At 42.5% G+C, this 20,484-nt stretch overlaps 1 protein-coding gene across 1 annotated transcript in view; it reads right to left on the reverse strand.

Annotated features, from left to right (window-relative positions):
• Positions 1-288: 288 nt before the first annotated feature.
• spen (spen family transcriptional repressor) overlaps positions 289-20,484 on the reverse strand; it is a 28,124-nt gene continuing 7,928 nt past the window's right edge. Inside the window, exons 3-15 of the mRNA XM_071916666.2 lie at positions 17,283-17,897; positions 14,115-14,272; positions 13,710-13,910; positions 13,469-13,620; positions 13,215-13,340; positions 12,922-13,035; positions 12,728-12,841; positions 12,480-12,580; positions 4,502-12,371; positions 3,955-4,311; positions 3,636-3,830; positions 2,521-2,679; positions 289-2,383 (exon numbers count right to left, since the gene is read on the reverse strand). Of these exons, the coding sequence (XP_071772767.2) occupies positions 2,252-2,383; positions 2,521-2,679; positions 3,636-3,830; positions 3,955-4,311; positions 4,502-12,371; positions 12,480-12,580; positions 12,728-12,841; positions 12,922-13,035; positions 13,215-13,340; positions 13,469-13,620; positions 13,710-13,910; positions 14,115-14,272; positions 17,283-17,897 (10,294 nt within the window). The 3' untranslated portion in view covers positions 289-2,251. The remainder of the gene's footprint in view (positions 2,384-2,520; positions 2,680-3,635; positions 3,831-3,954; positions 4,312-4,501; positions 12,372-12,479; positions 12,581-12,727; positions 12,842-12,921; positions 13,036-13,214; positions 13,341-13,468; positions 13,621-13,709; positions 13,911-14,114; positions 14,273-17,282; positions 17,898-20,484) is intronic.

A 20,484-nucleotide genomic window follows, 5' to 3' on the forward strand; every position in this document is an offset into this window, starting at 1 on the left:
TTAATACTGGAACTACCATAACTCTTAGTGTTCCTACATATTAGATGAAACCTAAGGGTTACGGACATTAGACGGAGCCTTGATTGCTACCATCTCCATATGTTTTTCCTTAACCCTTTTTCCTTAGATTCTGGATAGTGATGAATTTTGCACTACTCATGGGCTAAGGGGCGAGTAAGATTTCCCTTCCTGGTCTAAAAATGCTAATGTCTGTGCATCAACTTTAGTTTCTGAAGGCAAGTCACAAAAACACAAACCCAGAGTGATGGACCATTTAATGATCTGTAGAAGTATGTCAAACAACCATTTATTTTACAGTTTAAAATGTCCTCATGGAGGAACAGCAAAATACACTCAAAATGAAGATTGATCAAAAGACAAAGTTTTCAGATTAATCACCGTTTTCTGTTTTTTTTTAAATTTTATTTTATTTTTTTTATTTTCTTCTCATTTGTTTATCAAAAATTAGAAGTGCCTTCAACATAACCATGAGAGTACTCAGCCTGCAGTCATAGAAATATTTACACCACAAAACTGACAAGCATGGTTTTACTTTCAGCATCGGTTTCACGCACCTAGCTTCTGTCTCTTTCAGACTGCTTTGTTTTGTTGCACAAAACAAAAATAAAGACCCTGAAGAGAGACAATTATAAAGGGGAAAAACTACACAAGAGCACAGATTGAGGACATAAGTATTTACAGCTTGGCTCAAGGAGACAATAGTTAAGGGGAGGGATGGAAACAGACGATTAACACATCCATTAACGGCATGATTTCAAGTTCAAGTCACATTCTTCGCCTTTATGATTTTACTTTACCCTTTAGGATTTCAAAATAAAGCATGCCCTAGCTCAACTGTTGAGAAGCCATTGCCTAATTGACCTCAGGATGCAGTCGTTAATATGTGGGAGAGTGATGTTCAGACAAACAGCAGGGGGCAGTAGAGGACAACACCAAGGAGAGGGAAAGACAGAAATACATTGACCAGTATGGTGAACAGTAAGCTGCTATTCAACCTCTACAATACAGCTGTTCCTTCAAAATGAGGATACAATTTCATAATGTAATAGCGCTGTAGTAACAGTTGGGTTAATGAACAATACCAAAAAAAGGGAATCAACTCTGCCCTCTGAGTGGCAAATACAAAGTCACATATGAAAATAGGTTCTGATCAATTTTTTTTGATACATTGCGTTTGTTTAGCATTTGCAAAAGACATTTTGGCACAGAATCAATTTAAAAAATATTTTTTTTTGTGAATATCACTCCTGGATCTTGTAGGGATCCTTCCCACCGTTCCCCTCCTCCCCCCTGCCCCCCAAAAAAGGAAAGAAAACATTGAAATTTGACGATCTGTCTTGTAAAATAATCCACTTGGTCTCCCCACATCGCTTCAGTCTTTAAATATTTATAATATTTACAGTTTCACAATTGTCCACAATACCCTTAGGCTTAAAGAAGAGGCAAACAAAAATAAACAAATTAAATATTCTTTATACAGTCCCCTGTTGAGGCATTGAGTGTAAACTGTACAACTCCTAATGTCCCCTCATGAGTTCCTAGGGGAAGGAACACTTGGGGATAGAGAGTTGACTCTGGAAATGAAGTAGAAGAAGTTGGCTGATGGTGAAGGAGCAAAAGCGGTGTGATGATTGATCAGGCTGGCATGATTCTCGATCATTTTCCAGGCAAAGATTTTCTTCCATCTTGCGCAAGCATGGCTGATCACTGGAGTAATAATTTCATAACATGTATCATTTTATACTCAAATCTGTACAAAGTTCACAATTAAATTTTTTTCCTTAACATAGTGCAATGACTGATCAGATCTGTTCTCTTAAAAAAAAAAAAAAAATCACAATCATCATTTTTATGAAAGTAAAAACATCCCTTAAGAAGGTCTCAATCCATTGTTTCATCCCCTTTGAATGCTTTGAAATACAGGATGCTATCCACAACACCTCCAAAAATGGCAAAAATGAAATGAGCAATCAGAGAATTGATCATCAAAAATCCCCATGCCACCCTTCATATGCTCTCTGTAAAGGCAGAGAGTTTTGGAATTAGAGGTGGATGGGTGACTTAAGGACTTGGTGAAGTGAAGAAGTAAAAGTGAGTGCATGCTTAAATTAATAATAAAAAAAAAATAAAGGTCAAACCCATTAAAAATATGAGGCATTCCCAGTTTTCAAAACTGGATGAGTCCAAAAAGGCTGGTGTTGGCTTGCTTCAGGAAAAACATGGAGGTAATTTACACAGAGGCGATGACAATCATGAGGTGAGGGGAAATGCTGGAGATGCTGTTGAGAAGGTCCGGGGCCAGGCGTGACAGGTGGCTCTCCGAGAATTCACATGGCGGGAAAATCTGCACCACATAAGCTGGCTGTGGATGCAAAGACGGAGACAATATAATGAGAGAGCAAGCAAAAACTCCATGACATTACATTACAAAACCACAGGCAATGTTCAAAAAGATGAAATCAGGTTAGAATAGAAAAAAACGACAGAATGACCACAGACCTGATTGGAGCCAGGGTTGGGGACATTGATGATGCCAGCTGCCTGTTTGGCCTGCAAGTAGGTGATGAAGCCTGCTTTCAGGGCTTGGGTCTGACCAAGGACATCTTCTTGATCTCGACCACAGGGTAGGGCCAGTAGCAAACAGTAGTCATTCTCCACCTGCCAGGGATGATAACCACAATGAAGTCTTTATCATGAAAATATACAGAAAACACAGAACGGAGACAAATGCATCACTTGTCTAACAATTTAACAGAGTTTTAATCAGTTTAGTGGTTAAAATTATTTCATTGGTTTCTCAAGGGATCTTAGCATCCTGAATGGAGTATAGTATATCATTTGGTAGTCACAGCCATCATCTCTTATTTAAACTAAAAGGCACTGAGAGAGCGCAAACCTCCACCAATGCTCAACAATTCTCCAACTTGCTGTTACACCCACATACATAATTTCTACCACTTAAAGTGGTAATCTGCAAGATCCATGTTTTTTATTTTTATTTTGTCGTGGTACAACATCAGGTTCAACAGTCATTGCTGTCATCTTTTCTTTGTCTGTTCAGCCGTGGTGGCCATTATTGCTCATGCTAACTACCCAGTTCTTTTTTTAATATATTACAAACAAATATAAAACAAACATGAAACGCATCACTTCCTGTGTGCCAGAACATTTTTGCTGGGAAAGACATACCAGACACCGGGTGTTTAGAACAGCAAATGTAAAAGGTTTCATGAACTGTGAACTGCTATAGGTTGATCACTATTGTGCTATACCAGTCAATGATATAGTCAGACTTTTACTTTTAGAAAAATGTCACTGATTATTACTTTAAGTTAGTTAAGTTTTAAGCTAAATTGATTTCTTGGCTGCGTTTCATAGTTGTGGCTAAAAAACATTAATTATCTAATGGCGGAAATCCCAGATCACCACCAAAATCTAATCAATTGTTCCTTGGCCCAAGGCCTATCTGTCCACCAAATTTTATGGAAATCCATCCTCAAGTTTTTGAGATATCCTGCTGACACACAGACAAGTAAGACAGACAAATAAACTAACAGTGGTGAAAACATAACCTCCATGGCGGAGGTAACAACAGTAGAAGGCAAAACACTCACAGTCATTCTGCGTGCCACACTGTCCAGCTGGGTGGCCTCTAGCCTCATCCTCTGGACAATACGGAGAAGAGGACCTCCCTCTGGGGGCGGCAGAGAGCGCTGGGCCAGCACGTTGTTGCCAGAAACAAAGTGCAGCTGGACAGCAGCCTGGTCGTTCTTCAGTGCCAACAGGCCTTGCCATACGATTGGGTATTTCTGCACAAAGAAAAGACCAGAAGAGGGTTGATTTAATGTTTTTTTCCTTTTGGACTTGCACTGAAAAATGATGAAATGTATTATGGTTTCTTAATGATGACATTGCTGTTCTCTGTCTTCCTACCGTCAAAAGCTGCACCATGTCAATGGAACGATGTCCTGAATGCTCCAGCTTAGCATCAGGTCGTGGCTGTGATGAACTTGATGGGGGCACTGCTGGCGGAGGTGTTGGCAGAAAGGCTGGAGGGCCCTTCTGGACAGATAGATCTGGCTTGTGAGTAAGAGCCATGGGGGACGTCATAGGTGAAGTCATGGGAGATTGGTATGAGGGTGAGACTGTATCCCTCGTCATCCGGGAAATGTGTGAGAGGTCCATAGAGGTAGCATGGCGAAGGTGGGAATTCTCAGGCTTGGAGTCACTACCTCCCCCGAGTGACTGAGACAATTTACCCCTGTGACCCAACTCAGCATCTGGAGGGACCTAAAAAAGAAAATATATACCAAATCAATAAAACTACGCTTATTGCATAATATATGAATGTGATTTATTAATAGAAAATGTAATTATACATATTGTGTATTCAAGAATGCAAAAGTATTTGAACAAGAAGGTGAGAGGTGAAAATATATTTAAATTGAAAGGTATGTAATATGAGTGTTTATCCCCTAACCTGTGATGGTGCAATGCCTCGGTTAGCCAGGTTCAGTCCCAATGAAGGATGTCCTGGAAACTGGGAGGGGAAACCCCGCATGTCCCGATACACTGGAAAGGAGCCCGTGCCTCCTGGATGCATCAGCTGAACCCCCTGAGGGTGAGGAGACACCATGACAGGACTAGGTGCATGGACTCCCATGATCCTACTCTCAGTAGGGGGTTGGTGAGACATCTTCCCTTCCAGTGGTTTGGGAGACTCTTTTGCTGTCAGTGCCATGTTCTTCCCCACTATAGGACTCTTAGATGGCACAGAGATGTTGCCGGAAGAGGTTGTGCCAGCCTCTGGGGTGCGAGACTGTCGTGCTTCTGCAGCAGCCTGCTCTCCCAATTGCTGGTGCATTAGGATGCGCTGGTGCATGTCTCTGTACTGGTCCAAGCGTATGCCTGGGTGGAGCCCTCGGTGGTCGCTTTGCATCATCATTACATCTGACTGGAGCTGGGGCACAGAAGGCCTACTAAGGGCTTGGTTAAAGTGTCTAGGGTCCTCTTCATTTCCACTGCTGCCACCACCACCCAAAACTGACCCCTGGGGGCCTGAATGGGACTGCAGCACCATGTCTCGGATTACATTGGGCTGAGGTGTATTTGAGCGCTGTGTAGGCCCTGGGCGGGGAGATGGCAGAGAATCAGCTCGTCTTCCATAGTTAATTCCAGACATCGGCGGGGTGTTCATCCTGACTTCATGTGCCATTGACTGAGTTACACTGTGAGGTTGGATTATAACAGAGGACTGTTCTGGGTGTGGGTGATGCACACTAGAGTGATACGGAGACATTGGAGGCATGCCAGGGCCCAGAACCACAGACGTGCCAATGGGAGAACTGCTAGGAGGACAGGCTTTGGCAAAGGGTGAAGGGGAGTGAACAGTTGCTCGTGGAGACTGGGGTTCTTGCTTTAGGTGTGGAAGTGGCCGATCAGTTGAGATGCCAGGGCTGGGACTCATGCGGGTTCCAGATAGTGATGGGTGGTGTGGACTCATGACTGGGCTGAGGTTAGCCTTGGCTATGTCCATCTTTTTTGGTAGAGGTTCTGTTCCTGGTCCTCTTTTTCCATGCTGCTGCTGTATCACAGCTTGGTTGTACATCAAGACTTGAGGAGTACTAACTGGTTGTTGGAACATCTTTACCACTCCACCCTGGGATCCTGTGTGATATGGGGCTTCAGATTTGTCAGACCCAGGACTCTCCTGCTTGGTACTGGAGATGACAGGTTGGGAGTTATAAGACTGGCCAGTTAAGAGAACCCCTGTGTGCCCATAAACTGAAGGGGGTCCTTTTGGGGTAGGAGGTTGGGATGATGTGGTAAGTGGCTCTTGCTTAATCTGAGATTTGGACACAGATTGCTGAAACTCTATGTCACCAGCACTAGCTTGGGGAATTTGACTAATTTTGGCTCTCATCCTATGAGGTCCTTCAGTTTTCTGACCAGAGTAACTCAGAACGACAACACCCTCTGATGTATTGACCCTTAGGCCAGGACTGGAGCCTGTACTGTAAGGAGTGGCCTCAACAACAGAGCGCCCTCTAGTTCCATCTTCTACTGTATCCATCCCATGGTAGCGGCTATTCTCATTGGAGTTTGATCTAAATTTCTGCTTGGGAATAGATAGGCCAATGTTTCGGTTGCTTAGGGAAATCCGTGGAGTTTCCTCTGTGTCATAAGGCATTGGAATTCTACTTATTACGGAGGTAGTGGGAGATGAAATGACTGTATGCTGGGCCTTCTCTCCACAGTTCTGTTGGGACTCTGTAAGTGGAGAAGGTTTGTGATGTGTGGGCTGGGGTGGTAAAAGTGGTCTTTCTTCAGGATGCAATTGCCTTGAGCCCACTATGTCAGAGGGATTTTCATTCTCTGACATCCGTGACGGGTCTGACAGTGCAGATGTCACCATCGTGGTAGGTATAGCATTGCTGTTTGATGCAGAAACATATTTAGGTTCCATTAAGATTTTTCTTAAGGTGCTAGAGCTAGGGTCAATATCTGAGGCCTTGGTGTCAGGAGGCATTGGTGGATTCCCTGAAGGGGTTCCAAGTGCAGTTACTGCTGCTGCAGAAGTTACCACCGTAACATGAGATGAAGGAGCAACATATATTCTACTTTCTTCAGATCTAGGAACCCAGTCTGGGGAGACTGGCATTTTGCCAGGCCGCGGCAGAGGTACATTGAACTGGGATACAGGTGTTGGGCGGACAGGAGAAGGGGCAAGAGCAGGGGTAGATGGTTCCGCTGCTTGGGGACGTTTTTTACAATTGGAGATGTTGCTTGTGCCTGAGTGAAAGGCAGATTCTTTGGGTACAGGTTGTTCAACGGCAGGCTGTTCTGCCTCTTTAGGCGTGTCCCCAGTCATAGCACTTGTAATGTCACGCCTACAAGTTGCAACAGCAGTGACCACTGAGGCTGCTGCTCCGGCTGTAACAGTAACTGCCTTTGAGTTGATGGTTTCTAGGTCTTCTGGGATTGACTCGGGTAGCTTGATCGGAGAGGGCTCTGGCTCTGAAACCTCTTCAGCAGTCTCGCCTTTCTTGTTGGCTGCACCTTTACGACTCCTCGACTTCTTCTGAGTTTTGGCTCTGACTTTGCCTGCTTTCTTGGGTGTTTCAAGTAGAGGGGAATGCTCAGGCACTGCAACAGGTGGTTCGGCTGCCTTAGACTGTGCCAAGAGTGTCTTTGGACTGGGTGTCAAGGGACCATCATCTGAGTCTGCTGCAAGAATATTATTGATTGCCATGTGTGTTTCAGGTTCCATAATCTCATTGGAGGAGGGTGATATCAAGGGTTCAGGGGTAGGAATAAGAGCAGGGTAAGTAGAGGGGGCTGTGAATCCATCTGCATCTGCAGATATATCTTCAGCTGTAATGGAATCAATAGCAGCTGCAAGTTCAGTTTCACTTGCAGGGTTAGCTCGCTTTTCCTCTTCAACCTCAACCTCTGGCACCACTACGACAGGAGGCAGTAAGGTAGGTCGCACTGAGGGTGCTTCCTTATAAGGTCGAGGAGGTTGCTCTACTGTGAGTTTGGCAATATTTTCAACTGCCTGCTCCAGTTCCATCTGCCGTGCTAAAAAAGCAGCAGCTGGATCAGCAGGAGGTTCAGGTTCTGATAGAGCTTCCTCCTGTTGTTGTGCACCAACCTCTTTCGCTTCTTTCAGAAAACCTATGGTCTTTGTTTCCTCATTCTCTTGTACTCCTTGTTTGGCTTTTGTAATAGTAGCAGCTTCAAATGACTCAGGCTCATCCTCTGAGCGAAGTAAACCTTTCACATCATCAACACTTACACGGATCTCAAGATTTTTTAGGCTGTGTGACTTATCTTCAATGACCTGCTTGGTATTTCTTTTCAACCTTGGTGTTTTCATTTTAACACTCTTTTCAGGCTGTTGTCTCCTCTCTGACTGGGTGGGGTCTATCCTTTCAATATCCCCATCAGCAGATTTCTTTCCACCATGATCGTTTAGGTCTTTTTCCTTTCTGTACACTGGCGAGTTTGGGTTTTCTTCCTTTTCTGATAATTTCCCAACCAGTTCAGAATCAACTTTAGGTTTAAGCTCTGACTCATCAAGACTTACTAGATCAACAGCTTCTTCAACTGGTGATGTAGTGATCCCAGATTGTTTGTCTATTTTACTTGCTTTCTTATTAACCAAGGTTCCAGCAGATGAAGTGTGTTGAGGTTGTTGCACTTTCTGGGTGCGGGGTGAGCGCCATCCCTCAGAGGCTTTCAGGACATCCACAGTGGTTGAGGTCTCTCTGATGTCTATATCTTCTTCCATTATTTTTTGATGATCCCCTTTTACTGGCGATACATCCTCCCCCCGTTTAGCTCCCCTTTTAGGTGGACGACCTCGCCTAGTGCTGGCAGATGGATTCTGAACATCTTGCTGCATCTGTTCTTTATCAGCACCACGTTTGCGCATGGAGCGTGATGACTCAACTACCTCTTTGCCAGCTTGCTCTCCTTCATGTAGCGTGGCATAAACTGATCGTACATTTCTGCGACGTGTCCGCCCATGGATCAAGCTTGACTCAAGGTTTTGTTCAGAATCTGAAGCATGAATTGGTGACTTGGATGTGGTTTTAGGCTCAGATGATGCCTTCAATACTTCTCCTCGAGGAGATGAGGCCCTCTTGAGTTTCTCTCTGTCAATCCGTTCACTCTTGCGAGTTGCAGGTTTCTCAGTGGCAGCAATTTGGGAGGCTTGTGGAGTACGCAATACTGACAGATTTGGCTTAGCCCTTTTGCTCTTGGGCTGTTTGCGGCTTGGTAATGGTTTTATTTCAGCCTCTAGCTCTGGCATACATACATCATTGTCTGTCTCAGTTTTTGGAGATTCCTCAAAGTGTTTTGATTCTTGATTCTCTGTTTTAGGCTCCATCTTAACGATTTCGGATATTTCTGCAAGCTTTGGATAAGCAGAGTAAGGGAATTCTGCAGTTTCTGCCTCAAAACTACTTAAGGAACCACCAGGAGTGGGAGGCTTATCTTCCAAGACAGCATTATGTCCCACAGCCAAACTATTTCCTATTTTCACTTTGGGTTCAATTAACTCCACTTTTGGCTCAATTTCGGTTTCTGGCTCTGAAAGTACAAGTGGAGGGGTTATAGTTAGCTTAAGAGCAGCTGGTTTGAAGTCTTCCACAGTAGGAGACTGTGATGGGGATACCTCAACAACATGTTCTACTTTTTCTTCTTTGATCACAGACACAGAATGATCTGAGGATGGAGTTAAAACTTCTTTCCTTTCTGGTGGAGACATCTCTCTAGGGGAAGGAACAAATGGGGAAACTGACAAGATTAGTGAGGGGCTGACTGATTTGTCATCAACTGGCTCAGATATCTTGACAGACAGCTCATTATCTCCATTCTGCACTTCATCTCTTTTAATCTCCACCACTATAGCAACACTCTCAGTATCCTGTGGAGGATGGTCTTTGTCCTTTTGTTGTTGGAGCTCCAAAAACCGACTATGGAAGAGCACTATGGGCTCTTGTGGGATGTCACCTCCCCCGGATACAGGTTGTGCCTCAGTAGCACCTGGCTTAGCAAGAGGCCTAGCAACTCCTGTCTCTAAATCCTGATCTTTACGTTCAAGACGCTGCAAACGGCGTGAATCCTGTTCAAAGATTGAGCTGTGGAGGAAACGAGAGGCAAAGAGTTCCTGATGCTCTTGGTTCTGTGGCTTGAGTTCCTCCTTTTTATCATGGAGCTTCTCCTCAGAGTCAGTGCGAATCTTTTTCTTTTTCATGTACCAAGAAGGAATAGGTCGAGGTGCTAGCTCTACCTTTTCCTTATCTGAACAACTGTGGGAGGTTGGAAAGCGAGAGGGAAGAAAGGACCAATTATCTTCCCGGGATGAATACAGTGTCTTGGCTCTTTCAAGGAGTGCTTTTGTATCAGGAGTTATAGTCTTATCTAATGCAAAAGAATAAAACTTATTCTTCTCCAAGGAGCCTGAAAGGTTCAGGTCTGTCATCCTCTCCTCACGTTCCCTGAGGATGTAAGACAGGGACGTATTGGACTTGGGAGAGTTGCGTTTGTTTTCTCTATCATCATCATCTGAATCTGACTGCACCTCTCCAGGCTCCAAATCATGGCCAAGGCGCTTGCGGATGGTTTCACGTTTTGCAATACCACTTGGAAAGGTCATCTCCATTCTGAGTGAATCAGACTTGATCCGTCTTTCCCAACGTTGCAGTAACTCCTCATCACATCCAAGCAATGTTGTCTTAAGCTTTGGGAGCTCAGTGTCAGGAGACTGAAAATGACTGGCTGTCAGGTCCAAATTGTATTTCAATGACTCAATGCGTGAGAATATTTTATCATCTGCTGTTGGAGAGGATTTCCTTTCTTTATTTATGACTGATAGGGAAATCTGGGCAGTTTCATCTTCCTCATTTGCAGAAAAGTGTCCAACGCCTATTGAAGATGTAATACTCTGATAAACATCCTCGTTCAACTTTTGGGAGCTCCCAAAGTTGCGTTCTCTTTTTGCATTGATAATTTCAAAATCAAAATGCTCCAATTTTTTCCGTTTGCAGGAAGGGAAATCATCATTTGCGACATCCTGAGTTGGTTTTCCTACATCATGCACCATACAATCCCTTTCAAAGTTGTCAGCCTCATTACCTTGTGGGCTTTCAGATTTAGCAAACCTATCAGGCTCGCCAAGCTTATGTCTGAGCCATCGACTTTGTTCCATTTGTTTTTTGCAGCTATTAGTCTGGTCAATGTGGGCCACAAGTAGTTCGTCACCCTCACCTAAGTCTCTGCACTGCCGTATGCCTTCCTCTTCATTTTCAGACACAGCCTGTTTCTGCTGTTCTTTTGATTCATCCAGATCAAGACTGCCATCATCTGATATCTTTGTGAGACTTGAACTGCTCTGGCTTTTTGATCCCCCACATTCCAATTTAAGATAGGAAGAGTCTAATTGATCTATAGAATCTTCAGTTAGCTCTCCTAGTCGTGACTGGCGCTCCAAAGTAAGGCTCATGGAGGTGCTTTCAGAGTCTTGTTCATCTCTTGGACTATTAACAGACACCATTCGTTCAGATTTATCCTTGCGGTACTCCTTCTTATGCATCCCTTTTAACAAAAGGTTCTTATCAGGCTCAGTCTCCTTAGCATTGTCCCATAGTTTACGAAGTCCTAGTCTACCAATCTCCTCCTCGCTAGTTCTTTTCTGTCGATCGGTTTTCCCAGAGTCTTCAAAACGCCTTTTCCTTGCAGCTAAACGGTCAATATCCACAGCAATACCACCATCAAATCCCACTTCAGATTTTCCATGTTTCTTGGATTTGATTTTAGCATCCTTGTCAACAACCTCGACCAGACTAGCCATATTTTTTTCTTTGGGCACCTTTCCGTGCTTAATGATATCACCTTTTGATGGTTCTGAGCGGAATGGAGGACTCCTCTGGTCAGTTGAAGGTGATGCCAACCTAGGACTGTCACTCCCACCCCTAGGTCTTTGTTTTTCTGGGATACTGTGACCAATTAATTTTCCTTCTTTTTCTTTAACACGTGTTAACTGTACCACACAAGGCAGAAGGTCTAATCGTCCTTTGCTGGAGCCTTCCTTTTGGACCTTGCTATTTTTACTTCTAAGAGCTGAATCAGGGCTAATATCTCTTTCAGGTTCGGGTTCTGTATCACATGGTTGGATGATGGGTGATGCCACTTTGAGCTTCTTCAGTCTCTGTTTCTCACTTTTCTCCTTGTCTCCTCGATCTTTACGTCCAGCACGCTTCTCCTTTTCACCCACATTCCCTCTTTCAACTTCAAAAACTCGATCCTTCTCAAGCTTATCGGTTTTGTTATACCTTTCAGCTCGCGCCTTTTCAGGCTTTTCAAATCTGGGTGGGGAGATTGAACTGCAGCTACCACTTCTTTCTGAAGATCGACAACAAATACGACGGTCTGAGTCACTTGGTATCCTCTCAGAAAGGGAGGGGGATGCAGTGGGGCTGGCAGGACGACGAGAAGCAATGTGAGATGGGCTTTGGCTACGCTCAATTGTCCTCCTCCCGTGATCACGTCCACGATCTGTTTCAAAGCGCTCCCTCTCTCTTTCACGTTCCCGTTGTAAATAGCTGTATTTGCGGATGTCCTGCTCATATGGGTCTGTTCTGTATTCTCTATAATCTCGGGGGTCTTCAAAGTATTGTGGATCATAGTAATCTCCTTGATATGGGTCCCATTCAGTGTAGAACTCGCGACTCCTAGCAGGGTATTTGCGACGTGGATCTTCAGTATATGTTCCTGGTGTTCGTACATTTTCATAATATGGCCGTTCTGCTTGAAACTCATACTGAGTTCGCCGCTCATCCCTGGCAAGAAATAAAGTGAAGAGAAAGAGCAAGTCATTATTACATCATACTTTGGCCAAAATATTATTAGGTTTAATGTATTATTTTTCTTCAGAAAACTCTACAAACCTTCGTTCAGAAAGGATGTCATAAAAGTCTCGAATGTCCTGGCCAGATGCCTGCATTGAACGATAGAAAGCCATCTGACTTTCCTGATTGGCAAAGTCCACCTGAGAAAAAGCACACATCGTTTAGAAACTTGGAAATTATGGTATGCAATCTAAAAAGAGAGACATTGCAATTATAGTCTGTCATGTGGCATAAGGAACACATTTGATCACAGAGCATAATTTTAGAGCAAGCTTTGCTTTACTTACCTTGATTTTATTGCCCCCAATCTTCCACCCCTTTGTTTCTTTGACAGCAGCCTGTGCATATTCAATGTTGTTATACAGGATAAGGGCCATTCCTTTCATTCTGTCAAATACAACCTGCGGAAGAAGGAGAAAATAGAGTCATATGGTGCCAGAAAGGAAACAATGGGCAAGTATGAAAGGAAAAATAAACTTACCTTGACAACATGTCCATAGCGGCAGAAATGACGAGTAAGAAACTGCTCTGTGGTATTTGATGCTAATCCATCCAACCAAACACAAGTCGTAGGCATACTCTTTCCAAAGCCCAGCTGAAAAAGGAGGATAAAATATCAGATCTTGATCATTTTATCTACATCAAACAATTTAAGCAATTCAACAAAATTTGACTAGATTGAATTTATATAAATAATACTCATCTGTATCATGATTGACAGTTGTGAAGAAATACAGACATGGATTAAAATAAAATTGACATGATAATCCTCACCTTTAGCCTATTGTTGCCAAGGTACTCGCCATCCATCTTTTTTATGGCCTTACATACACTGGCAATGTCACAGTACTGTAAGAAGGCATACTGTGGGGCTCCATTCACCTTCTTGATGTCAATATCCTTTAGGATTATAATGAAAAATAAATATATTCTCAATGATTGCTATAACAAGTATGGTCATCTAAAACTGTGCAGCATGGCAACATACAGGCATACAGCCAGATTTTCAACATGCAACATCAACCTACCACTATTTCCCCAAAGCGCTGAAAGATGTTAAGCAGATCGTGGTAGCTGGTGGTCTTCTCCAGATTTCCAATAAATAACGTCCGTGTGGCTTTTGGGTGAAACTCATCTATCCTCTCATCCAAGGGCCGAAATTCATTCTCACTTTCTGTCTCTGAAAATTAGGTGGTCATTATTAACCTTGTATGGTTTGCCAATAACCATGTATCTGTGCTGTAATATAGCTATACAGCCACAACTTACCAGGGCCATTCCAGGCGGTAACATCAATTTGCATGCCAAAAAAGAGCTTCCCCTTTGATGCTCCCAAGGCTTTCTCCTGGTCTTCTTGCTGGCGAAAGAAGACAAGTCCATAGCGCTCCTCTGAGGCTCCATGGATTTGTACAGATGTGACCTTTCCATGCTTCTTAAATTCATGGAACAGACCATCCTTCAGACTTGTATCTGTAGAGAACAGATCAAATGTTAACAGGTTTTTACAAGTATGTATACTAAAAAAAGAGTTAACATAATGGCATAATCAACCATTGATAATGATTTCTGCTAAAATGTTTAAATATTTGAGGGACATGCAGAAACACTACACGCTACTGTTTCTGCACAAAAACAGCTCCTTGTGTTTGGATACAAGAGCAGCTTACAACTCACCTGTAGAGCGCACAGGAAGATTTTGGACCTTGATGCCAAAGCTTTTACGTGGTTCATCCTTGTCAAGGGAGGATAAAGGAAGTGCTGAAGGTGCAGGAACAGCAGCAGACTGCACTGAGCGTGCCGGGGAGTCATCACTTGAACTACTGCTAGAATCACTGTAGCAAGAGAGAAACACAGGCTTAGAGATGAAACTGTCTGTGAGGCAACAACATCATTTACTACAACTATACAAGTACAATAAATTGTACTAAAGGTATTTCAAATGTGCTACTGTGACTGTTACCATTTACTACCCAATTAATCCTATCAAGCCAGGTTCAATGTAGCCCTACAATCAAATATCAATAATTAAATTCAAACTACAACAGAACCTCTATGAACAACCTACTGAAGTTGAAAATTATAAGCCCATCAAAATATAGAATAGCAAATGACATTTGCACAGCCAAGTAATACTTAAGATTTTACTACTTCTAACTTTTAATACTCAAGTTTTTTTATTCTTAGCTAAATAAAAATCATGCACCGATATGCTAAATTCTGGATATTGTAATCAAATTTTAACAAACTTCAAATACAGAGAATTATCATTTTGCAGTATTAAGTGCTACTCTAACAATTAAAATGCTGTGCTGCTTTTGAGAAATCCTTCATGGATCAGATATCTGATATGTGCTAAAATCTACATTTCAATGCACAGCCAAGAACAGCAGTCAAAAAGTCAATAGACCAATTTTAGCAAACAATGAACAGGTGACAAAATGTATGGCTGTTCTGAACCAATTACAGGACAACAAAAAGGATTAGATAACTCGGTTTATTAAAGAGGGAATATTATGGACACCTTTCAAGTTTAAGCATACAGACCGATAGCATTTACATAATGCTGAAGACATGCAATACACTGCGAGTGTGCCTTTCCATTGTATAAGTCTGCAATGTCTTTCTCAGCTCAAGAGGGGAAAAACACCCTCCCTTTCTCCCCACCAATTCATGTTTGTACGGTGCTGGTGTGCATCTGGCTATCAGTATTTATAGATGGTTTTATACTTGTGAGGGGAAAATGCACGGCTGTCTCATGCACCTTTCTGCTCAAACCAGATAACCCCTCTCCATTCCCATGCCTGTCTTCAGTTTTCAAGGCTTTCTGCTGTTTGTTTCCTTCTCGGTTTCTCCTCCTGTGCTCAGACACTCCCGGAAGTGCTGCTGACGGAGCCTGGCCTGTGGGAGTGGGCAGACAGCCAGCACTGGCCAGAAATTTCCAGTTCCAACTGGATCTCACGGAGGGGGGGAGCCATTACCCATCCACCGAGGTAGGCAGTGAGAAAAATATACCAGCCGTCTCCTAAAATTCCCCCCATAGCACTACCTCATCAGACCACATGTGTCGCTACATGCATTCACAGCTCTGGGGTCTGCTGTGTCCAAAGGTGATGCAGTCAAACAAAAAAAATAAATAAGTGGAGAATAGTGAAGTCAATTGCTCTTATCAGATCTTATTCATCTAGTGGAGTGCAGCCCTTACACAAACATACTGATGTTTTCAAAAGTGGAAACCTCGCTTGCATTCACAAAATGCATTCATGCATTTTTCTATTGGTGCAAATCAAAATGTCAACATGCCATAGTTGCACAAGTCCATAACACCAAATCAAAAGATAAATACTGGTTTGAGATAATCAATTGCCTAGTAGTAAAAACCTGACATGTAGGATTTGATAATTTTGTTCTTTTTGTCACTTCCTTGTAGAATTTTCATTACTACACTGCAACCAAATCAACTAAAACAATCCAATACATTTACTAGAAATTAGATGCAAGTATCACTGCTACAAATGTAGCACCACGCAAAACCCAGAATCAGTATGTTCAGTTTAAAACAGAGCAACCTCTTAAGATTCCCTGGCATAATAAAAGTGACAACAACATAATGGGGCTACTGTTTGTAGTGATAATGGACACTTGGTTGCAGCACTAGAATTGACATACCCCCACGGCATGACAGCAAAAAATTTAGAGAAAATCGTACACACATTACATATATACAGTGCAATTCTGGATAAATAATTATGGATGCTGTATGCAAGTGACTCCCCTAGCTTGTGCATGAGACAGTATTAGCTAGTTATTATTCCTCCAAAGACAAGTTGAGGAGATTAGAGAGACTGTATCTTTTAATTTATTCCTGAACCCCTTTCACAAGCTTTTACAGTATTTGTAAATTTCTCAGAAAAATCTATCTCAGAGATGAGATTCCTCGAGTGTGAAGCAAAGTGGACCGGAACTAATTCCAAACTCTGAACAGTGGTAACCAACAAATCAATGCAGATACAAGCTTGATATAACCAAAAGTTGTTTTTCCAAGCTCTGACTTATTAGTCCTATAAACAGCCCATCAGTAAGACAACAACCGTAGCTTGGCAAAAACAGATTAAATGTACACTAATCTGAAAGTTGAACTAATGTCCATGCAAAACATGGGTATGGTAGAAAACATCTGCACACTGAAAGCTGCTCCCAGGTGTATAAAATTATTGACACTGAGACATGTGATGTTTTGAGCACAGTGCTCTTCATTGTACTGCTGCCAGTTGTGTTATGCCAGTAAATTTGAAGTGCTGATTCAAACTCCACATAATGATTTGTCCCATTCTGGGTTTTGCTGAGTGGTGAGACATTTGTAACAGTGATATTTGCATCTTATAGGGCTTTTCCTGCATTGTAAAACCTTGGGCGGGCCACCTGAACATAATTTTGAGCTGTCTAAGAAAACTTGTGAAAATGTAATTTAAATCGGCTTGAAAATGGCATTTAAAAGAAGGGAGCAAGAGTGGATTGTGATGCGATGAAGTCATCCAGCCACAGAGGGCGCATGTCATACTATCATTAGTGACAGAAGAGGAAGTCAGTTGGAGCGGCAGGTGGCAGGTGGAGCAAGCCAAAGTAAGCCAAGTGTAGAAGAGGCTGTGTTATGGATAACAAGAAAAATACAATTTACGACTTTGTGGTGAAAGATGAAGGTAATGTTTAAAGTGTCCAGTTAACATCTGTAACATTACAGGCAGGGATCTTAGCCGAGTGGTCTTTAATCCTGGTCCTCAGGACTCAGAACCCTGCAAGGGTAGAAACCTTGACATTGAAATTAGAGGGTGTAGCTTCACTCACCTGCCACTAGTGCTGCTGCTGGTACTGCTGACCGAGTCTGAACTGGAGGACCGGCTGCGAGAGCCGGAGCCGCTGTGTGAACGTGGAGGACGGGTGGCCTGACTCGCCAGTCTCTGAGGAGAGGGGTTTCTCGAATGCGTCGAGTGTGGAGACCGGCTGCGACTGTGGCGGTATGACCGCTCCCCGCGCCGACCCCTCTCCTCCCGGTAAAGGTCCCTGTGAACCACACTGGCCAAAGTAAAGGGTTCCCTGGCGCGAGACTCATAGCGAGGCTCCGGCGTCTCGAAGCGACAGGGGCTCCTGCTGTGGGAGCGGTAGAAGCCAACCCCGCCGGACGTGGTTCCTCCGCTTCCTCCCGGCGCGGCCCCCGCCGATCCACCTGTTCCAGTGTTGCTGGCAACAGCGCCAACGATAGTTCCACTGACTCCCGCCGAGACTGTTGTACCGCTTCCACTGGAGGTACCAGACCCACTCCCAGCTGTACTTAGAGTCCTCTCTCTGGCATCACGATAATAGTCCGTCTCGTAGTGCCGCTGCCGTTCGAAACTGCTACCAGGACGATCATGATGTCCATAGGCACTGTGATCATATGCCCGATCCCGACTTTCAGCAGTCCTGAGTAACAGGGAGAGGGGTGAGGGGGAGAATTAGGGAGAGACATCATCACATTACACTTATATTTGACAGATATGTGAAAGCTGCTAGCATCAGACAGTGGACAATCAAAACTATCAAGTGTCTTTGGTGTTTTTTAAATTAGAACACACATGGGAAGACAGGGCACTGAAGCATTTTGAAAAGGGTTTTAATATTTCAAGCATCTAAAAGAATTCTTCACCTGCCTATTGGGTCATTTATCCCATCATTGTTGACAAAATGTTTGGCAACAATTTAAACTAGCGATTCTAGCGATTTTTTGAGACAAGTCTTGTTACGACTTGGTGGTTTGATGGTACAGAATTAGATAATTCTGCGAAGACACCAAAGTTACAAACCACTGATGTTTACAATGAAAAAGTAAAGTGATTGACTTTCATGAATTTCTAGCACCTTGGAGGTGTTAACCTAAGATTTAAAACATTGGCTTCTTAGTTTGCTGAGGATTGCTTTTCTGTGATTATTAATGCGTTTTCCTTCAAATTATTAGTCTTGGCTTGCAACAATTAGCATTTCTCATTTCAAACATAAATCACTATTATATTAACTAGTATATTCTATTACGCAAATACAACATACAATATTGAAAATATTAATAAAACACCATGGGGCACTTGAGAGATTTTTGGCAAAAGGCACACATTCAGTGTTTAATAGAACAGAAATTTACAGCATATTTCAAAGCTTAATTGCAGGACTTGTGCTAAAAAATACTGAAGAGGTGGTTTTTGACAAGCTTGCCCATGTTATTTATGATGTTAAAAGAGTTTCCCAGGATTTGTTTTCCTCAACAAGCCAGGTGTCTTAGAAGCATCTTGTATGAAGCTGAATATTTTAAACAGTGCTAAGAAGGAAATTTTGTTCTGATTTGAGCACCCTGTTTCTGTATCAAGCAATCACAGTTTAACTCGGTAATATGACTGCTGTGTCGTACCACCTCCCCCTAATGAGCGGGCAGGACACCAATTACCATTGTTTGAATTCAAATTAAATTATATCAGCATATTAGCCATGCTGTTCCAACACAGGGCAAAACATGGTTGGATATAACAACAGCTCAAACCCTTGCTATACTGGCAGAGTAAGACAACTTTTGGGGCGTCCTGGTGGCTCAGTGGTCTAGAGCGCATGCCATGTGGCCACAGCGTTCTGGGTTCGGGTCCGGCCCAGGGCCTTTGTCACATGTCATCCCTCTCTCTCTTCTGTCTTTACTGTCTCTCTTCACTTTCATCTATCTAATAAATGCAAAAATGCCCCCCCCCAAAAAAAGACAACTTTTGCTTCCTGGGCTAGTTCAAGCTAGAAGTGGAGAAAAAAAGCTATTATCCTGGCTCAACATTCTGCTAGATATTAGCAAGAGAAAATTCAAAATGCAACTGTCAAAATGGTACAAATTTTGCATAAATGTCACCTTAAATTATTCCTATTTCAAGGTGAGATCATAATTATTATTATTTTATATTAACTGCACAATACACTTATTGTATATTTAGACTATATTGAGAAGCAATTCTCTGCTCTTGACAATTTTCATGACTACCCATAGTTCTCTACAACCAATTACATAATATTTAAAGTCAGGATATGAGATAGTCAGTTATTTATCAACAGGAAAATGTGACACTGTAAACCATTTGAGATATGGAATAATAAGGGGGTCTGGGAAGGATCAGATTATGGAATCATTTGAAAAAAGTAGAGGTAGAAAATTAATATCATGAACCCCGGTATTCGTAAATGTATCCTTGATTTTGGTGAGGTTTCAGTCAGAGTCAGTGCAAGAATGAATTCCACTGAATACAGATTTGCATTAACAAGGTGAATAAAATACTGGAGACCCTGTAAATATATTAGAGAAGATCATGTCTGTGCTGTGCTAGACTAATTTTCTAAACATAACCTATTGGCATAGATAAGCCTGCATACCTCTAGAAATCCACTGCTACTGTTGCCAAGTGCACAGTTTGTAAGATTTATTGCCAATCCTATAGATAATGTAGTGTTGGAACAAGAAATTATTTAAGGCATTAGGATAGCTGAGAAAAAACATAAAACTTGAAAATGTCACGTGCAAACTCAAAAATCCAAGCTTAAACAAATAACAAAACTAAGTCTCCTCTCTAAAAATTCTGAACATTTCTGCTCTGAAATTAATTATGTAGAATCTCAGGTACGACAAAAGTGCCTTGTTATATAGGTTTGAAGTTCAGGACAAAAAATCCATTTGTTTCCCTGGATAGGATTTACATGTTTTCCTCATTGATCATTAATTAAAGCATCCATATGTTTTGGATCTTTGAATGTTTGAGAACATCCAAGATGTTTTCATGCCAATGTTGTAAAGATTTATTTCTCCAATTTTTGCTTGCTGCTAAACTGTTGCTCCATCCACTAAGAATTGTTTGGAAAATCCTGAAGTACTAATCCAAGGCAGATGCAGGGTGGAGTCAATTCTGAAACGGCTAACGTTGTAGTTATTGAGAAATTGGCAGCAGCCTTCTGTTAGTATTTTCTTAACAATACCAGTGCAAATCAATGGGGGCAC

The sequence above is a fragment of the Centroberyx gerrardi genome, chromosome 14 (assembly GCF_048128805.1).
Source record: "Centroberyx gerrardi isolate f3 chromosome 14, fCenGer3.hap1.cur.20231027, whole genome shotgun sequence".
In the NCBI taxonomy this organism is placed as follows: Eukaryota; Metazoa; Chordata; class Actinopteri; order Beryciformes; family Berycidae; genus Centroberyx; species Centroberyx gerrardi.